Raw genomic sequence first — 19,350 nt, forward strand, 5'->3', positions numbered from 1 at the left:
GTCGTTTGGGGGTTTTTTTTAAGAGAAAAACCTCTTCTTTCGGGCGAGCTGTGGGGATGCTCCCCAGCACACGTGCGGTGCGTGGCTGCTGCGGCCGCGCCGCCGTGCTCGCTGCTCCTGCCCCGGCTTTCCCTCGGCCCCAGCAGCACGGGGAGAGCCTGCTTTTATTTTTTCCCCTCCTCAATGTGGACCTTTAGGAGCAGCGGCCATGCGATGGGAAGGGCTTTGCGGGAGCTGCCCGCTGCCCCGGGGCCGCTCCCGCCGCCACCGCCTTCCCGGCGAGGGAGAACCGCCCGCTTCTCTCGCTGGTTTATTTGTGTTTGGAAGGGCTCCACGGCTCCTTCCCCCTCTAAAAATAATGAAATATGGGACAAGCTTTGTTCTGTTTGTTTAAGTAGCGTTCTCTGGCTGATTCTCTGCGGCTACAAGTGCAGTTATTTTATTATTCCTATTTGCAACCGTTTGCCGTTGGCTGTTTCTTCTCCGGTAGCTCTTTGGAGTGGCGTTGAGGGTGGAAAGGGTTTGGGAGATGCCAAACTACAACCCCACAGGATTCACTCCCCCCCCCCTTCCCCCAATAGCCGCTCACCCCCAGACTTTTCCCTTCCTCACCTCAAACTTTGAGAGGGCTCCGGTGTTATCGCGCCCTGCGAGAGCTGAGAGCAAAGGGAGGGCTGGGGGCGGGGGGGCTGCTGAAAACTTCCGTGAAATGCAGAAGGAGCGAAAAGCAGAAAAAGAGTGAAAGACTCGAGAGTGGGAGGAAGGGAGGAGGGAGAAAAGACGATGGGACACATGGAAGGAGAAGAGGGTGGGAGCCGGAGGAGGAGGAGGAGGGTGGGCGGTGGGTAGAGTAGATCTAAACCATGCCATTTATTCCGAGTCTTATCAAAAATCCGCCTCGCCAATCTGGTTCTCTTCAGGCTGCAGAATGCGACAGGGCGGCTGTTTACCCTGCAGTGACCTATTCAACTTTACCCTCCAAATAATACATTAAAAAAAAAAAAAAGGAGGAGAAGGAGCGAAGGAAGATGCAGATAAACCCACATCCCCGCTCCTCGCTGACGGGTTGATTATTTGAGCATGGCAAAGAGCTCCGGGGGGCTGCGGCCATCGGCGGTGGCGGCTGGGCCGGGCCATGGGGCAGCAAGGGGTGAGGAAAGAGATGGAGAAGAGCAGAGGGAATGGTCCTGCATGTCTCCAGAAGCGAGGACAAGGGCTAAAACCCCGACTCACATACCCCGATGTCCCCCTTCTTTGGGTTTCTGTTCTACTAGCTCAGGTTATACCCAGTAGGCGAATCCGTTTAGGGAGGATTCTCCTCCACACCCCACCCCAAATAAAAGGCCTCTGTGAGCACAAGCAAAGCTAGAGCTGGGTTTAAATCCACACGTCTAGGCTGCCTTTGGGGGGGGGGGGGGGCGGGGGTGGTACGAGGTTAGTGGAGCCAGCGATTTATTTAAAGGGGGTGAGGGAAGAGGAGGGGGGAAGGATATTCCCATGCGTTGAATTTTCTCTTTGGTTGGGAGAGATGGATGGAAGAGGGAGGGAGCGAGCGGGGAAGGAGGTAAGGGAGAGGGGGAGGGTTGCTGGGGAGTTTGATGATTGTCTTTGTGCCTTGTTCTTGTTTGCCGGCCAGAAAAATAGGCTGGAAAAGGAGGTTTGGGGGGGGGGGGGGGGCGGGGAGGGGAGCAAGAGGGAGGTCTGTGTGCGAGTGAGTCTCTCCGGAGCAGGATCCCAGCTGGTTGGACAGTGGGTCCCGGCACTTGGCGAACAGAGCTGGACGAGCCCACGTCACCTCCGCGCTCCTCTCCGCGCTCCGCTCAGCCCCGGCGGCCGCGTTGCGAACCTGGAGCGGCGGCTCCAGCCCGCCCCAAACTTTTCCTTTTTTTTTCTCCTTTATTTTTTTTCTTTTCCCAAGGGGGTGCTATTTTCTTTTTCCCTCTCTTTCGCTCTCACCCTCTTGTTGTATTACTTTTTTTTTCTTCAGTTTTATTTTTTTTAGCTGGAGACTAGAAAGAGTGAGGTGGGGAAAACGCTTTCTTCCAGTTGAGGCTGAGAAAAGGGTGGGGGTGGGGGCTTTATCTTGGCCTCAGGATCCTTTCTAGTGCGTCTGACAACCTGGAAGTGTTTGGAAAGAGCAGGAGAGAAAGAAGCAGGCAAGCAGGCTTGCATTGGATAGATTTTTTTTTCTTCCAGGCTGGGTTTTTCACATGCTGATCCGCAAATAAATAAATAAAAGGAAATATGCACACGAGAAGCCTGATCCCATTGTAATTTCCATTGCAAAAGGGGAAAATAGACACATACATTATATATATGGAGATGCATTGATTGCATGGAATTCAACACGCAAGGTAACAGCTCTTCCATTGCCATGTATGTCCGTCGGTGTCTGGGCTCGGGCGGTGCGGGTGTGTGACCGAGGGAGAGCGAAAGTGGCTGTCGGGGGCCATTGTTAGCCACAAACTGCCTTGCTCGAGGAGCTGCGAGGCCTCGGGAGACGTGGGGTGCAGGGGCAGGGGTGCTGGGATATACGTGGGGCTGCGGGGGGGATGGGGGGGGGCAGGGCGAAGCCGGAACAAAAGCAGAGGGGTTTATTTTATATTTTCCCCCCTTTCCCCACCTTCTATTTTCCCTCCCGCAAACGCACTTGGTGCTACTTTAGCAAGGCACGATGCATTTTGCATACAGCCACGGCGGCCTGGTTCTGTCAAGCTCCATTTCTTCTCAGCAGCTCTTTAAAGGGGAAAAAAAAAAAGAGAGAAAAAAAAAATTAGAAGCCCCGGATCGCCAATTGCTCTTGGTCACCGGCTGCTTGGGGTTTTCTTTTTGCTGTCACCTCCCCCTCTTAGAAAAAAAAATATATCGGTGTTTTTATATCTGCTTAATTATGTCTCGAGGAGGAGAGCATCGGGAAGGCTCGCTGAGCCCGGCTGCCCTGCGCTGCCATAGCTGGGGCTCTCTTTGTTATAACAAACGTGCTTTAGGATTTGGATTTCTATTTTTTTCATCCCCTGCTCGCTCCCCTCTACATCCCCCCCCCCCCATCCTTAACTTTGCCAGCTCGAGGGGAATAATAACTCCAAGCTGGAGGGAAATCGATTGAAATAAAACGGACAACGGGCACTTCCCAGGCTGCAGCAAGGGCAAAAGTAAGAATATAAGAGTCCAGGAGGGGGGGGAAAAAAAAGCAGACAGAGAGGAGAGGAAGAGAAAAGCCTTAAATGGTCCCTGGAGCTGCGGCTCTGCTCCCGCGAGCCGGGCCCGGGGCTCCCGCAGCGCCCTCGGCCCCGCTCCCGCTGCCCTCCGCGCACTTCCCGCACCGCGAGCGGTTTTGCTTGGCCAGTCAGTCATTTCTGCCCAGCGCCCGGCTGCTGTGCCGTGGGGAGGGAGAAGTGGGGGGCACGGGCTGTTTCTGTACATCATCTTTTGCTCCGGAGCTGAAGTCCCTTCGCTTTTTGTCCTTTTAAATGATATACACGTATATGGATATATTCCCCACCACTAGCAGGGAAGATCATTTTCTGCTCCCTCCTTTCCACTCCCAATTTTCCTCTGCGTTTAAAGGAGAATTACCTTTATTTTTTTCTCCCCTCTCTCTCTCCTTTATTGTTTTAAAACCGACTTTTAAACGTTGTTGCAGGGAGAAGAACTCATTTCAAAACACCCTCATGTACTTAAACCCAATATTGCCTCCATATGCTTGGCCTTTCCAAACCGAATCCCCTTCTTGGAAACACGCGAGAGATAGATATTGTTTTTAAAGCTCCTAAAACTCTAAACTCCTTAAGAACAAACAAACGCCAGCAGATAATTCAATTGCTTTTATCTTTTGCGTGTGTACCGCTTTGAAACTTTTACTATTCCTGATCGAGCCTTTAAAGCTGCGTCAAAACACCGCTTTTAAAACTTAACCGTGGTCGCTCCCATCAGACAGAAACCTTGTGGGCTTGGTTGGGGTTTTTTTTCAAGCTTATTTTTCTCTCCCCGGTATAGTTTTACTCGAAATGTTCTGGCTTATTTCCCTTCAGCCCCAATTCCACTCTCTGCTCAGTAGCCCGAGAGCGTCTTACCTCGCACAGGGTCTGGGTCGATTGATTTATTTGCACTTTGGTTGCGTTATTTGGTTTCTTTTCAGAATCTCGTTGCTCTTTTTTGCTTTACTCGCGACTGTTTGAGGTGGAGAGAGAGAGAAAAGGCGCTTTTTTTGTTGGTGGTGGGCTCTTTTTTTGGCGTAGGGATGTGAGGAGTTGATTTCTCTTTGCAAACGGGGCTGTGTGAGGGGTCTTGTGTTGGTGTTTTCGTGGGGGAAACTGGAGTGGGGTACAAGCTGCCATTTCCCTGGGAGGGAAAGGGGGGAATTTTCAGCCTCCTTGGCCCAGCGAGCTCAAGGGAGAATTGGGAAGTCTCTGCCCCCACCCCACTTTGGACCCTCGACCTACAGAGTCATCTATGTGATGAGTTGGCTGGTCCATGTCCCCCCTGATGCTTTGCTCCCCATCTCCTGCCAGACAGGCCTAAAATACACTGTTTACCTTTTCCAAAAGATGCATTTAATAATACTGCCTCTCCCTTCCCCTCCCTCCTACTGCCCCCCCCCCCCCCCCCCCCCCCCCCCAATCCTCCCCCAAATCCTATCATCCCTTGCGGGCTGTGATAATAAATAAAAGTCTTTATTTCTCTCTCTCTCTCCCAAAGTTCAAGGGCCTTGTTGCCTCCCTGGGCAGCTGGAACTGAGTTGTGGGCAGCGTGGGTTTGTCAGGCAGCCCTGTCTTGGTGCTTTGGCTCGCTCTCCCTTGCCTATGTGAATGTGTGTGTGTGAAGAAAGATATATATATAAATATATCTGTTTTATTAAACGTCAGCATTGACTTATGTGTCTCTTATCTCTGCTCTCTCCCTGATGTGTGCCTGCAGTGGGGGATTCAGCGAAGGAAGCTCGTAACATGGCGGATAGCGAGGAAGGCTTTGGGCTCCCGACCACGCCGGCTGACTCGGAAGCCAAAGAGCTCCAGGCTGAAGCCAAGCAGGACACTCAGCTGGGAGCCACCAGCAAGTCCCCCACCTCGCCCCAGGCAGCCTTCACCCAGCAGGTAAGGACCCACGCTCCTCTTCCCCTCACTCTTTATTTTTCCTCTTTCTCTCTGCCTTTTCCCCCTCAAATATCAGCTCAGTTGAGTGGCTGCTCCTTCCCTGAGTGGTGAGCAGAGGTGTTTTAGGCCCCATAGGATTGAAAAGTCTCACTTGATTGTGGGCCTCATCCTGCTCTGGTGTTATTTGGGGTTGTATTCAAGCACTAAACCTATGGGGAGGTGCACACGGGAATATTGGGGGGATGTAGAGGGACACAACTGGAAAAGCACCCGAAATCCTGGAGAGAGGAACTCACTCATGCAGCAGCACACACATCCCCACTGGTGTGCAAGCATGAGTGTGCAAAAGCACAGGTGAATATACACACACAGAGACACACGTGTGTGGAGGTATTTGCCATGGACCCAGGAATACCTGTGCATTTTTATATAGGTATAAATGTATATATTCATATATATGCACCCCGGTGTACCCAGACACACGCAGCTACAGCCACACTCGTGCACACACAGCTCTGCCTGCACCCACGCAGAGGGCCCTGAGGGTAGATAATGGGTGTCACATGTGGGCACCCCTATAACTACCCCAGGGGGTCAGGCATACCCGGGGTGCCCCTCATATCCTCCATCCTCCTTCTTTCTCGCCGGGCGCCTCGTGTTGCCGGGACACGCGTGGGTTCCCACGCGAGACCCACGGTCCGCAGCTGCCGCTGGACCTCCGGAGGCGGCAGCAGGCCAGGACATCCCTCGGCTTCTTCCCCGTCCGAGCACGGCGGTGCTGGGAGCCGTCCTCCGGCCCCAGCCGGCTCGGGGCAGCCCGGGGTAGGCGGGGAGAAGAGGGGCTTTTCCAGAGAGGTTGTCTCGCCTTCCGCGCCTGCGGAGCCCCCTCCGCACAGCCCCTTGCAGGTAAACCCTTGGAGGGAAACCTCCGCCAGCCCTAGATGCTGCCCACGGGGCTGCGGGTGAGAGGCACGGCGGGGCCGGGCCGGGTGCGGGTACCAGTACCGGGGCTTGAGGCCATCGTGTGCGTTCGGAAACCGACCCCCGAAGCCTTTGGCGGGGAGCTTCGCCTCCATTTTTAGTGCGGGTAGGATATGTGCTTGTCTTGGTGAGCGTGTGCCTCCCACCCCACGGTGCGGGGATGTATCGTCCCGGCGGTGGCATCTGCGGTGCCAAGCGTGGGACTGACTGCTGCGGTGCGGGCTGGGGGGGAATATCATGAGGGGACAAGAGGAGTAAAGATGACGCTCTGCGCAGCTCCAGCCTGCAGAACCGGAGCCTGAGGGGTGTAAATCAGTCACCAATCTCCTCCGGCTGGTTCTCGAGAGCAGCTGGGCCGCAGCACCGGGCTATTTCTTCCAACGGCAGGAGGATGCGGGCTTGAGCCGGCTCCGGGGGTTGCTGCTCTTCCCGGGAGCACTGAGGTCCGCAGGATCCTGCTCCAGCCCTCCTCTCTCCTTTGACCACCATCACCCTGGCCTGAAATCCCATTCTTGGCCGGCTTTGCGAACACCCGAGCGGCCGGATTTTCCCGGGAGTGCCCCGAGCTCCGGCCGTTTTCCCTCCGAGCTTCCCGGCGGGGCCGCGCCGGGTCCCGCCGCCCCTTCCCCGGCTGTTCCCAGCGCGGAGGCTGGGTCTCCCCGCACCGCTCGGGCCTGACGGTTTGTGCCTTCCTCCCTCGCAGGGCATGGAGGGGATAAAAGTGTTTTTGCACGAGCGGGAGCTGTGGCTGAAATTTCACGAAGTGGGGACGGAGATGATCATAACAAAAGCCGGGAGGTAAGAGGCTGGCGGGGGGAGACCCCCGCGTCCCGCCTGCGTGGCTCAATCTGCCTTCGTTTGTGCATGTTTTTGCGGGGGAGGAGGGAAGAAGCATCGGGATGGGAATTGCCTAGGAGAGGGACACGCGTGTTCGCGCAGCCGCGTGGGCGGGGGTGCGTGTTTGCGGCCGCAGCATCCCTCTCCCTGGTGTTGGGACAGTCACGTCTCTCGTGTGCGGGACCCGCGTGTGTGCCACGGCCCCAGGAGGGGTCACAGAGCCCTGCGCGGCGGGGCCGGGGCGGGCAGTGAGCCCTCCCTGCGAGGGTATATACAGAAGAAACTGTTTCTTCTGGCTTCGCTCTTAACCAGACCGGTTGGATCGTTAATCCCAATTCCAGGCCTTTGGAAACTTTCCAGGCGAACGCGAGCTGCAACTTCTCGGCCAAAAACTAACCTTGTTTAGAGCAGCTCGCCGGACGACTTCGTTAATATTCTTGTTATTAGTATTTTTAATGAAAGGAGCAAAACTCAGCCCTTTGCGATTGCGTTTGGGGTTTTTTTTGCAATGCCTTGTGCAGTTTTACAGAAGTTTCTGATGTATTTTGCACACGCTGAGGCGAATATATCCAGAACACCCACGCCACCCTATTGAAAAGTCCATATGATCTTCAGCTAAGTGCTTATATACTGCGAGCAAAGCTGTTGAGATGCACAAACAGATATGGCCGCAAATAAACAGCATGAGGATCTAACTGCGTCCAGATATTCGCTTCTGGAGGGTTGTTTGTGTGGGTGTGTAGAAAAATATACAGCCTTGCAAATCCAAATTTATTGGGATTGTGCATAATCGAGTCCATGACCCGCTTAGTAAACCTGAGCCGTAGATATTTATATGTGTGTGTGTGTGTTTGAGGCGATTTAACGTCATCTTTAATATTAATGCGATGTGGGACTTTTGAAGAGTGCCTAAGACAGTAAAACTTGGTAAAATCATCTCTCCAGTCCCACTGGTAAATTGGGAGCAGCCCGAAGGAGGCTTTGCCGTTATGATTTTAAATTCAAATCCTCAGGGAAGTGTAGGGGGAAAAAATTCTTCCCGGCTTAGAAGTAACAGTAACTTCGGGTTGGGAGGGCACGATAAAAGTGGAACCAAACTTTCATTTGATTCTGGCATTTGTTGGGATCTTCCCAAACCTGCCTTTTGAAAAGGGAGGAAAAAAATGTACTACCGAGCTGGTTGTATAAAGTTGTAGTGGATAGAGGTGGCTGGCGGCTCGCCTTCCCCTCGGCCCCTGCTGCTGCTAAACCCGGCTTTAAAGAAGGGTTTTGTGTCCAAGAGGACGTTGTTTAAAGCGAGGAGTGTATGCGGGGGGAAGGTGCTGGGGGTCGGAGTCCTGCCCATCCCCGGGACAAGGGTGAGGGGAGAGAAGGATTCTCCTGTAACTATTGAGTTCACAGGAGAAAAAAAAAGCAAGCAGCGCAGGGAGAGAGACATAAACCACCTTGCAGAAATTTCAAACAACTCTCGGAGAGGCCAGAACGCTCATCTGGAGAGCAATAAAACCGGCGTTTCCAGCGCGGGGGCTTTGCGGGAGACAGGAGATAGGTGTCTTATTTACATCATTCCGCATGGTTTTTTGTTGGCCAAGTCAGTGCACTTGCTTGGGCAGGTGTTTCTATGGCCTTTACAAATCATTCTTCACGTGTAGTTTGGGTTCTTCTCCCTTAAAATGTTCGAGAAATCCCTGCTTGCTTCGTTTATAGCGCTTTTTTCTCCTCCTTCCCTCCAGCTTTTTACAACTGAATTAAACCCCATCCCAAATACCCCATCGAACGATAAGAGCCGAGCCTCAGAGCACAGAGCGAGCTCAGTATTTTTAGAGGTGTAGGGTTTTTTTGTTTATGAGTGTTTTAAATCCAGGGCTACATTTTCATCTGCTTTATTTTTAAATATTTGGAAAGCTCCAAACTAAAATAACACCAGTGTTTTAAGTCCTTGCCTTGCAGTCATGGAAAATATTTCGAAAAGCCCTTGTCTTCGGTGTTTTGCAGCTTGAGGGTTTCCAAGTATTTGTCAGGTGTGGTTGCTGATGGCTTTGTCTGTGCAGAACCCCGCACAGATTCGGGCTGAACCCCGCGCGGATTCGGGGTGACATCTCAATGCTTCTGTGCTTTTTGTTGTTTTCTTGTACTGCCTCTACCCAGAGCCGTTAATATACGTGGGAAGGGATTTAAATCTGTGTGTTTAAAATGCATATATTTACAGAAATAGAAAGATTTGAACTTGTTGTTGACAAATGTCCCCCCTCCTGCTCCAGCGCTTTAGGGATAGAGGGAAGTAACTCGCTTCCAAAGCTTCTCACGATGGGATTTGTTCAGGGAAGGGAGAGTCGAAGTCTTGGCTAAACAAATAATTACTAAACTCGCGATTAGGCGAGTAGACACACGCGTAGGTGAATAAATAACCGCGCCAGCCTCCTAATTATGCTTTTGCCTTGATAAACCGCCTGGTTCATCCCGAGAGTGGCACCCAAACACCTCCCGCGTCCACCCTCCTCTGCCTTCAGCTGGGGTATCCAAATATGACTGTGGCCTTGCCCTTTCACTAACTAACTCCCCCATCCCTGCTCTTCCACGCAAACACACACTAAAGCATCTTGAAAAAACTTTCCCACCTCGTTTTTTACACCTATATCCTTATTTCTTAATTGAATAGGCGTATGTTCCCGAGTTACAAAGTGAAGGTCACGGGACTTAATCCAAAAACGAAGTACATATTGCTGATGGATATCGTACCAGCGGATGACCACAGATACAAATTCGCAGATAACAAGTGGTATGCACGAGTAGGGGGAAAAGGGAAGGAGAGGGAGCTCCGTGTTGTCTCTCGGGGATGGCGAAACACGGGTTGAGGGGTGTCTTTGGATAGTCTTTTTCTTTTCCCTGCAAAGGATAGACGTTAGGCTGCAGGGGCTTTACCTGATCCCCTCTGGATGCTCCCACAGTCCTCGGGTGAGAAATGTGTAAAAAAGAGGGGAGAAATCCGTCACAATTAGCTGACGATAACTGCAATCCTCTTTGAGGGGATTATTGGCTATTGTGGAGCTGATAGTGTAATTATATTAAGAAAGGGAAATATGCCCGGGTAGGAAAATCTTTTAACGATGGGAACTTGGTCCCAGTCTGGATGCCGGTAATTAGGGAGGGGGAAAGGATGGGGTTAAACTGGGAAACAGGGAGAGTCATCTCGCACCGGAGAGGTGCCAAAGAGCTCAGTAAATTCCCCAAACGATGCTTTTAAATGCCTTTTTCTCCCTAAGGACGGCGTGATTGTCCAACACCGCGCTGCCCCTGCCTGTGCGGATACCCGAGTGGGAAGGAATCCCGTGGGAGGGGATGGATGGGGGAGCAGGACCCCACTGAAAGCACCCCATGGGAGGGGATAGATGGGGGAGTAGAAGCCCACGGGACAGCCCCCTCCAGTCGGAGCTCAGTGTCCTTGTCCCCACGCAGGTCGGTGACGGGGAAGGCAGAGCCGGCAATGCCGGGGCGGCTGTACGTGCACCCCGACTCCCCGGCCACCGGTGCCCACTGGATGAGGCAGCTGGTTTCCTTCCAGAAGCTCAAACTCACCAACAACCACCTCGACCCCTTCGGCCATGTAAGTAACAGGGGTGGGAGAAGGGGCTACCGGACATCCCACGCGTGCCCACAGCCCCACGGCTGTGTCCCACACCCCACTGCCAACGCCACCAAGGTCATGGCAATGTCACTCACTTCCAAATCCACTGTGTTGATAGGGTGTTATTTTCTTTCCTGAGAGGGTGGGATGAGACCTCAGTGAAAGACCCCCCCCCCTAAATGGCAGCATTTACCTTAAAAGGGGGCTGTTTCACAGCCTTGCGTGGGAATTGATTACAGACCCCAGGAGCTGGAGTTCGCGAGTGGGTGAAACTCTCTCGGCTTAATGGAATATGTAGCTACCTGGTTTTTAAGACTTCGAGAGTCCTGACGTGTTAAAAGCTGTTCACAGCCTCCGTGAATTTGCCTAACAAGTACAAATCAATCAAGCCTAATTATTCGAGGAAATGGGACCTGAGCCCACGTGGAGCCCTCGACCTAAAAATATGCTCAAATAATTAAAGACAATAAAACCCCCCCCCTTGCAATCCCTCTAGAGCTTCTCGGATATAAAAAGGTCTTTGCTGGACTCGGGGGGCTGTGAAAGCTTGTGTGAATTCTGCAGCCAGGAACAGCCCTCCTTCGAAGGTCTCCAAAGATGAATGTTCCTCTGAGCAAATATACATGTGTGCATGTATGAATAATATAGATCTCTCTATAAAAATATCTATATAATTACTTCAGCGGGTATGCGACTCCAGCTCCCACCATCCTTTTCCAAGAGCCTTATTTTTCTCCAGTCTCGATTCAACACTTAAGTTTGATTTCCCGCCCCCCCAAGTTCTTGTTGGTTTTTCAATTCGCTTTTTAAGGATAAATCTCGTGCTATTAAACCCTCGCCCACATGGTCTTGATGAAGCGAGGGGCTTGGGGGCTGCTGGGGAGAGCAGCCAGACGAGCCCCCAGCCCATTCCACTGCTGAGCATCTTTTCACGGGCGTTCCTTTCCATCTCTAATCAGGGAAAGGAGGGGAAGAGTTTCTTTTTCTCCCTTTTAATCAGTTTTCTTTCATTTTATTTTTGCCTTGAGCTGTGGGGAAAAGCAGTTTGCAAGCGCTGCTTTCCAGGCTCAGCTCCTTCGCCGCTTCTCGAAGGGAGTGGAGACTCCGCACCAGCGTAGCCAGGGAGAATCTCTCCCACCCCCCGATCTGTTCTTTTGGGGGGGTGATCCGGTCCCTGCGAGAGAGGGACGAGGCCAGGCATCCCCCGCTGCGAACAGGCGGCTTTGGGGAAAAGTCCCTCTAAACAAACCGAAGGCTCGGAGGGGACAATAAGGGACTTCAGAGGAGGAGCTGCACCGGGACTCTCTCAATTAGAGTCGCTGTAATGAAATTAAAACCCATTAGATCGTTCACCGTTGATGTCTACGACTTTCCTGGATGTCAAAGCAATTTGCTTAAACCCCCGGGACAGGGGAGGCGGCGGCGGGGCGAGCTGCGTCTCGCTGTCGCCAAGGTCCGGCAGTCATTATCGTGACCGAGCCGGCCCCCTGCCACCTTCCCCCCCACCCCACCCCGAGATTAACCCGGGCCGGAGCAGGGACCGCTCTTTATCTTGAACACAGCGCTTCCCTCGCCACCCTCCTCACTCATCCTCTGCGGGTGGCTGCAGTGGGGGGACGACGGCGACACACTAAATCCCTTCAGCCCTCCGCTTTTCTCCCCTCTTTTTGCCTCTTTGCACTCCTTGGGAGGGGGGATGGTGATGGCTTGAGATGCTCGGGCCATTGTGGTGTTGAACTAGGAGGTTTTAGGGTGGGGGAGGCCTGGAAAGAGGGGAAGGTGCTGCAGGTTCAGGTGGCTGCATGTGTTGGGGGAGCAGCTGGAGGAGGGGTATGGGGGGACAGCAGCACGATGCAGGGCTGAAGTAGGGGGGGGCAGCCACTTTTTACAGCATCACCTGGCCTTCATGAGTTCTTTGGTTGAGGGTTTTTCTTGAGACATATGTCCTCGCAGTCCTGAAGAGGGCAAAGATTTTGGAGAAGGGCCTGAGAGGACCTGTGAGCTCCTCCCCGGGCAGTGGGGGGTGTTGCGCCTCTCTGTACCCCTCCATTCCCACGGAATGTCCTCTTCTCTTGCCCAGATCATCCTGAACTCCATGCACAAGTACCAACCCCGGCTCCACATCGTGAAAGCGGACGAGAACAACGGCTTCGGCTCCAAAAACACCGCCTTTTGCACTCACGTCTTCCCAGAGACCGCCTTCATCGCCGTCACCTCCTACCAAAACCACAAGGTGAGGGGCTGGGCCGGCCCTCACACGGGCAGAGTGCATCTCCCCTCTCCCTTATTCTTGCCCCATTTCTTCCCCCCTCCCCCGTCCCTTTCTCGTTTTTCTTCCTCTTGTCTCTTTTTTCTCCTTTATTTATTTTCCCCCTTTCTTGTCTCTTTTCCTTTCCGCCCTTTGCCTCTTTTCCTTCCCCCCTTCGCCTCTTTTCCTTCCCCCCTTCTCCTCTTTTCCTTCCCCCCTTCGCCTCTTTTCCTTCCCCCTTCGCCTCTTTTCCTTCCCCCTTCTCCTCTTTTCCTTCCCCCTTCTCCTCTTTTCCTTTCCCCTTCTCCTCTTTTCCTTTCCCCTTCGCCTCTTTTCCTTTCCCCTTCGCCTCTTTTCCTTCCCCCCTTCTCCTCTTTTCCTTCCCCCCTTCTCCTCTTTTCCTTCCCCCCTTCTCCTCTTTTCCTTTCCCCTTCGCCTCTTTTCCTTCCTCCCCTTCGCCTCTTTTCCTTCCCCCCTTCGCCTCTTTTCCTTCCCCCCTTCGCCTCTTTTCCTTCCCCCCTTCGCCTCTTTTCCTTCCCCCCTTCTCCTCTTTTCCTTCCCCCCTTCTCCTCTTTTCCTTCCCCCCTTCTCCTCTTTTCCTTCCCCCCTTCTCCTCTTTTCCTTTCCCCTTCGCCTCTTTTTCTTTCCCCTTCTCCTCTTTTCCTTTCCCCTTCGCCTCTTTTCCTTTCCCCTTCGCCTCTTTTCCTTCCCCCCTTCTCCTCTTTTCCTTCCCCCCTTCTCCTCTTTTCCTTCCCCCCTTCTCCTCTTTTCCTTCCCCCCTTCTCCTCTTTTCCTTTCCCCTTCTCCTCTTTTCCTTTCCCCTTCGCCTCTTTTCCTTTCCCCTTCGCCTCTTTTCCTTCCCCCCTTCTCCTCTTTTCCTTTCCCCTTCGCCTCTTTTCCTTCCCCCCTTCGCCTCTTTTCCTTCCCCCCTTCGCCTCTTTTCCTTCCCCCCTTCGCCTCTTTTCCTTCCCCCCTTCGCCTCTTTTCCTTTCCCCTTCGCCTCTTTTCCTTTCCCCTTCGCCTCTTTTCCTTTCCCCTTCGCCTCTTTTCCTTCCTCCCCTTCGCCTCTTTTCCTTCCCCCCTTCGCCTCTTTTCCTTCCCCCCTTCGCCTCTTTTCCTTCCCCCCTTCGCCTCTTTTCCTTCCCCCCTTCTCCTCTTTTCTTTCCCCACTTCGCCTCTTTTCCTTCCCCCTTCGCCTGTTTCCCTTTCCCCACACATCCCATCCCCTCTGTTATTCCTGGCGACACAGACAAAGCGTCTAAAGACGGGGCTTAGGGCAAGCCGAGGGGGAATTAGCTCAACAGGATGGTTTTGCTCAGAGAGGAGACGACCAACCGAGGAAGTTGGCTTTATCTCCCCCCCCCTCCCCATCGGTCAAAGCCTTGTAATCTGGAGCGGGGAGCCGCGCTCCCCTCCGCGGCCGCGCCGCTGATAACGGGGCTGGCCGCGCTCCGGCCCTTTGTCTGGGGAACGGCTCCTGCCCTGGGGAGGTCGGCGGGGGGCTGCGGGCTTGGCAGCGAGGAGGGCCTGGAAGGAAAGGGAGGCTCTGAGCCTGAGATCAGCTCCCTGCCTGCCCAAGCAAAACACAGAGAGAGAGACAAAAACTATAAAGATATCCTGGGGTGCTGCTGGGCAGCCACGGGTGGGATCCTGCTGCTGGGGAGACCACCTCTCCTTCTCCTGCTCAGCTTTTGGGTTTCCTTACTCAGCAAAGAAGAGGAGGAAGGTGCAGGGCTGAGGAGGAAGGCTCAGTGCTGGGGTAGTTCCCAGTAGATACATTAGGGATGTCCACAGACCCCATAGAGCACCATGAAAAGCCAAATTTCCTTCAGAACCACACCCCCCCCAAGCCAATTCCTCCCCAATCACACAGAAAGCCATCACCACAAGATTTTAGCTGTACTTACAGGCAGGCAGGGTGGCTCCTTTGCACCTGACAAGGTGGAATCATAGTATTTTCAAATGAAGAAAGGTCATTTAGCACCACAGCTAAATCCTGGATGCTTTCCTGGAGTTGTCAGTAGGCAACTCCTAAACCTGCTTGAAGTGATTGTGTTCTCCCTGTCCACCTATTGGCAAGGGGGACTCAGAGAGCAGAAGGAGGCTGGGGAAGAAAGAGTGTTTCACAGTAACTAGGGAGAAAAGAAAATACTTCCCTGCCCTTTAAAGTAGGAGCTGTTGGCACGACCAGGACAAGCAAACTGTGTCCAAGTTGAGTCCTGGCCAAATTATGCCTTAAATTATAACTCCACTGTGGATGCTATAAAATCAAGTTTAACTTCTGCTTGATGGATTTGGAGAAAGAATATAATATGAACAGAATTGGGAGTTAATAAAACAGGACACACTGCTTGCTTTAAAGGCATTTCCCTCTGAGAAAACAGCCCCAAATTTAACTGCTTTCCTTTGAAGGAAAATAGGGCTGTTTTATAGAAAAAGAAATTATCATGCAAATAAAAAGCCCAAGCAGAAACATGTAAGTACAGTAGTTTGGGAAAACTGCCATATAAGGAGGAGCAGGAATATTTGATTGTAAATGCACAACATCTGGTTGATAAGACATGACATCTGTGTATCTGCCTCTGTCAAAACATACACACGCTCTGCAGCCCAGCAGGCACATGCACCCGCACACAGCCACCACGACAGGCTTTACACACCCCCCTACACATTTTACATGCACTGACAACCCCCCTCACTCCTTACCAACACACACATTCCTCCTCTTGCTACACTGAATCATTGGGGGAACAAATAAAGAGTGGCTGGAGCCCCGAGATAAAGATGTAACTGAGAAAGATAGAGCCATAAAAATAAACCAGGGAATGATCTGCCTGAAATGGCATCTCTCTCCAGGGAAGGGAATCAAATTTGTAGCTTGCCCCAGTGCAGATGGAGAATTATATCAGGGTTGAGGTGATGTGCTGCTGATGCTGCTGCACAAGGGATAACATCCTTCAGTGGGGTCTTTTTCCACAGGCAGAGACCTGAGCTCAGCTGTCACAGCTGAGATACTGCTTGGCAAAACACATTCTCACATTGCAATGAAGAGTGCATTGCCCCTTGCCATAAGCAATTGCAGTCCCACCAGCCTGGATCTGCAGCCTGCTCCCAAAGGAGGATCTGTCTGTCCATTCCCACTGCTCTTTGGCAGTGCACTACCTAATTTTTCCCCCCCATTTACAGCCTTCTCTCACTTCCACCCATCACCTTCAAGTCAGCTTTCCTACCCACACAATCACACACAGTTAGTACCCACACATAGTTTTTATACACTCTTGTATTTTACCCATAGACATATATATATATATACAAAAAAAAGTGTATGTATGTGTTTTGGGTTTTGAGAGCTATGTTATAGATGAATTATATACCACTATTAATTGTACAACTTGCCCACAAATGCATTTGAGTCAGTGCTTACACAGCTTACAGCAATACCTGCCTGCTTCCAGATCCATCAATTTATTTCAATAGCACAGCTGCAATCCCAGGGCAGGGCTTGTGCATATTTCCCCTGGTATTTTAGTCAGCCTGAAAAGATATTTAAGCACACTGGGATCTCCCTGTCCCTAGTCCTACTCCCCAAAAGGAGGCTTAAGCTCTGAAGAAAGTTTTGGTCAAGTTTTCAGTGCAGTTGTCAGCAGCTTGGTCAACCACCTCCCCCCTCTCTGCAACCCTGGAAAAATTACCCCAGAAATATTGAGGTGTTAAAATAGGTCACATGCACATTTCATTTCCTTGCCATTTACACAATGGATGCTTGCAATCAGGTTGATTCCCAAATATTAACTTCCCCTGCAGTTAAGCACCGTTTTGCTGTAGCTTAAATCATTGTGTTACTAGCTCGTATTTATTAGGTACTAGCTCTCTGCTTAGGACCAGGAAATGAACCCTAATAGACAGAAATAATTAAGGTTCTGCCCTCATGAGACTTCTTTCAAAAGCAAGAATTCACAACAATTATTCTCATTAATTTTTACAACCCACTTTCCCTGTTAGCTGCTCTTGGGCTTTATATTGGTTTTCCCCCCTCAGGATATCCGGTTTTATGCTGACTTTTTTCCCCCCTTCTAAGTTATTTAACATTCTTGGTAGTCCAAAATCTTGTAAGGAAACATTAGCCCCAGCTGGGATGCTGTAGGTACCCAGAAATGCTACGTGCATCAGAGCAGAGGACCAGGGAAGGACCTGGATGAAGAGTAATCTGATGCACTCCCAGGTAGCCAGTGGGCATGGAGAAATATTCTGGTGGGCTTTCTGAATGTATAGGTCCATCCTACTCCCCAAAAGAGCTCTGTATGAAATGAATGCTATGGAGCTGGCCAAGTCAACTGGTGCTCCATCCTGCCAAATTTTGGAGAGCTGCTTTGTGGCTCTCCTTTAAGCGTGTGACTTTTTGCTGTTCTGTTGAGGCATCTCACAGAGCTGTGTAGGAGCAGTTGCTGCCTGAGGTGGGCAGGTCCTTGGGCTTGAGATGTGTTGTCCTGAGAGCTCTGGTCTTGTTTTGGTTGCAGATAGTCACTTCAGTGGAGGCTCCCAATGTGGTGGTCTGGCTGGCATCCCAAGGAATGTCTTTGTGCAGAGGCTGGACCTGGTCCAGTCCCCCAAAGCAACCCTGCAGGGCTGTGTTCCCCAAACTCTCCCTACCCAGCCTGGGGCCATTGGCCCTATGTTTTCTCACCTCCATGGCAAGAAAGGGCACTTCTCTGCTTGCTCAGAGCAGGCTCTTCTCTGAAGGAGAGTCCCCCAAGACAGGACTCCCTGGAGTTAAATGAGGTGAGACCATTCATCTCCTCTTCATTAGCAGAACTGATTATTTATGGGTAGCCCGCTGTTGCTTGGGGTCCACAGTGAGCTCTTCTCTCACTGACCTTCTCTAGGGCTTCTCACATCTCTGCTCTCAAACACTTAGCTGAGTTCCAGGCTTTGGTGGCAGAATGCTCCCTTCAAGAAGTCTTGTGTCCTTCACAACCTGTGTCTGAATGTTGTCTCCCTTTCTCCTCAGTCTCGTCCCTGCTTCCCTGTCAGCCCCAGGATGGGGTGTTCACCCAGCCCTGAGCCCCTGGCCTCCTTTGGTCCTCAATTCAGATGTTTCCCCCAAGTTCTGCGATGACACCCTATCTCTCTTCAGTTTCACTCCTGCCTCTTGACACACCTTCTTCCCCTGTCTCCCAGTTCAGCCAACAGCCTCCTCAATGAGCTCCTCTGTCTCCCACCAGTACCTCTGACCAGCCACTGGCTCTCAGTCCCTCCCATTTCCTTCGCTGGCTTCTGGGTTCAGCATCTTCTCCCCCTTGCCAGCAGCTCCCCCCTTTCTCTGGCCTTTACCTTGGGTTCTGAGTCCCAGCTCACCATCCAACTCCTCTGTTTGGCCCAGTCAGATGTACACAGTGTCAGCAGGCACCTTGTCTTCATCTGTTTCTTTCCTTCCTACTTCTCTGGTTTGGCTTCCTCCTCTGTACTGACTTGGTTTCCACCTGGGATACGTGAGAGTGCAAAAGAATAAGGCTCTGTGCTTTCAAGCCTGAAGCCCAGTCTCCCAGTTTCTCCCAGCACAGCCAGCTGCAGTGGTGGCAGGGATGGTCCTGGCTCATCTCTGTCATGCTGAACAGGGCCATGGTCACCTGCAGGGCAGAGAAAGCACATATCCCCACAGCATGGGGAGGTCCATGTGTGCTCAGCTTGAGGGTAATCACCTCAACCTCTTCATCACTAAATGGTGTGACCTGAATGGTGATTTGTTTTCCTCTCACTCAGGAGGTTTTAAGTTGTCCAAATGAGGTAGATGTTCACAAGGAGACAACTCAGAAGCTAAGATTGTCCATCCTTTGCAGAATGTGAAGTCCCTTTTCCAGAGTGCTTTGCCTTTAGGACAGTTTCAGAATAGCCCAAGATGGTCAAAGGGGTTTGTTTTCTCTTAGCTCAAGTGCTCCAATAGTGGGACTGGTTTGGTTGACAGCAAAATAAGTAAAACAAATGGAGCCCAGGGCATAGTTTTGTAAAGTCAGAAGCATTTGGAAAACATCTTATGGCAAGTGCTTAACAAAAAGTAGCAGTAAGTGGTAGTTTTGACCCTGGCCACAGCAATAGTCACAAGCCTGTAGTCACAAATACCCACATAAACACATGGCTGTGTAAGAAACCCACCCAAACAACCCCAAACTAAAGCATCTTTCCTTGACCTAATGAGATGCAAAGCTATATTTTGTCAGGCTGGAGCCAAAGGTGCCATTGGAAAGGTCTCAGCAGAAGAGCTTTGTGGTCAGTTAGAAAGGAGCGCAGAGGAGCGGTGCTGAGATCTCATCAGCAACCGTCGCTTCCCGTTAAAGTGAAGATGAACCCATAGGTCAGACAAGCCTTGAGAAGTGGAAATCCTGGGAGGCTTCACCCTGGAAAGCTCTTGTCATGGAAGGGTCTGCAGCAGCTTTAGAAACCAGTGGTCAGGAGAGAATGTGGCCATTGCTTTCCTTCAGTAACAACTAGAGAAACAAAGCCCTACAGTTTCATTGGCCCTGTGCTGGATAATTTAGCCCTGGGCACTTGGTCTTTAATGGCTTTGCAGG

The 19,350-nt window shown here is 51.8% G+C and overlaps 1 protein-coding gene across 2 annotated transcripts in view; it reads left to right on the forward strand.

The window, feature by feature from the left end:
- The first annotated feature begins 2,081 nt into the window (after window positions 1-2,081).
- Window positions 2,082-19,350, forward strand: part of TBX5 (T-box transcription factor 5) — a 40,948-nt gene continuing 23,679 nt past the window's right edge. Inside the window, exons 1-6 of one of the 2 annotated variants that reach the window (XM_062010011.1) lie at window positions 2,082-2,354; window positions 4,918-5,093; window positions 6,778-6,872; window positions 9,571-9,690; window positions 10,368-10,515; window positions 12,617-12,769. In XM_062010011.1, the coding sequence (XP_061865995.1) occupies window positions 2,336-2,354; window positions 4,918-5,093; window positions 6,778-6,872; window positions 9,571-9,690; window positions 10,368-10,515; window positions 12,617-12,769 (711 nt within the window). In that variant the 5' untranslated portion in view covers window positions 2,082-2,335. Of the gene's footprint in view, window positions 2,355-4,757; window positions 4,811-4,917; window positions 5,094-6,777; window positions 6,873-9,570; window positions 9,691-10,367; window positions 10,516-12,616; window positions 12,770-19,350 lie in introns of those variants that run through there. The other variant, XM_062010012.1, reaches the window with a different exon arrangement.

This window comes from Colius striatus, chromosome 17 (genome assembly GCF_028858725.1).
Source record: "Colius striatus isolate bColStr4 chromosome 17, bColStr4.1.hap1, whole genome shotgun sequence".
Lineage (NCBI taxonomy): Eukaryota > Metazoa > Chordata > Aves > Coliiformes > Coliidae > Colius > Colius striatus.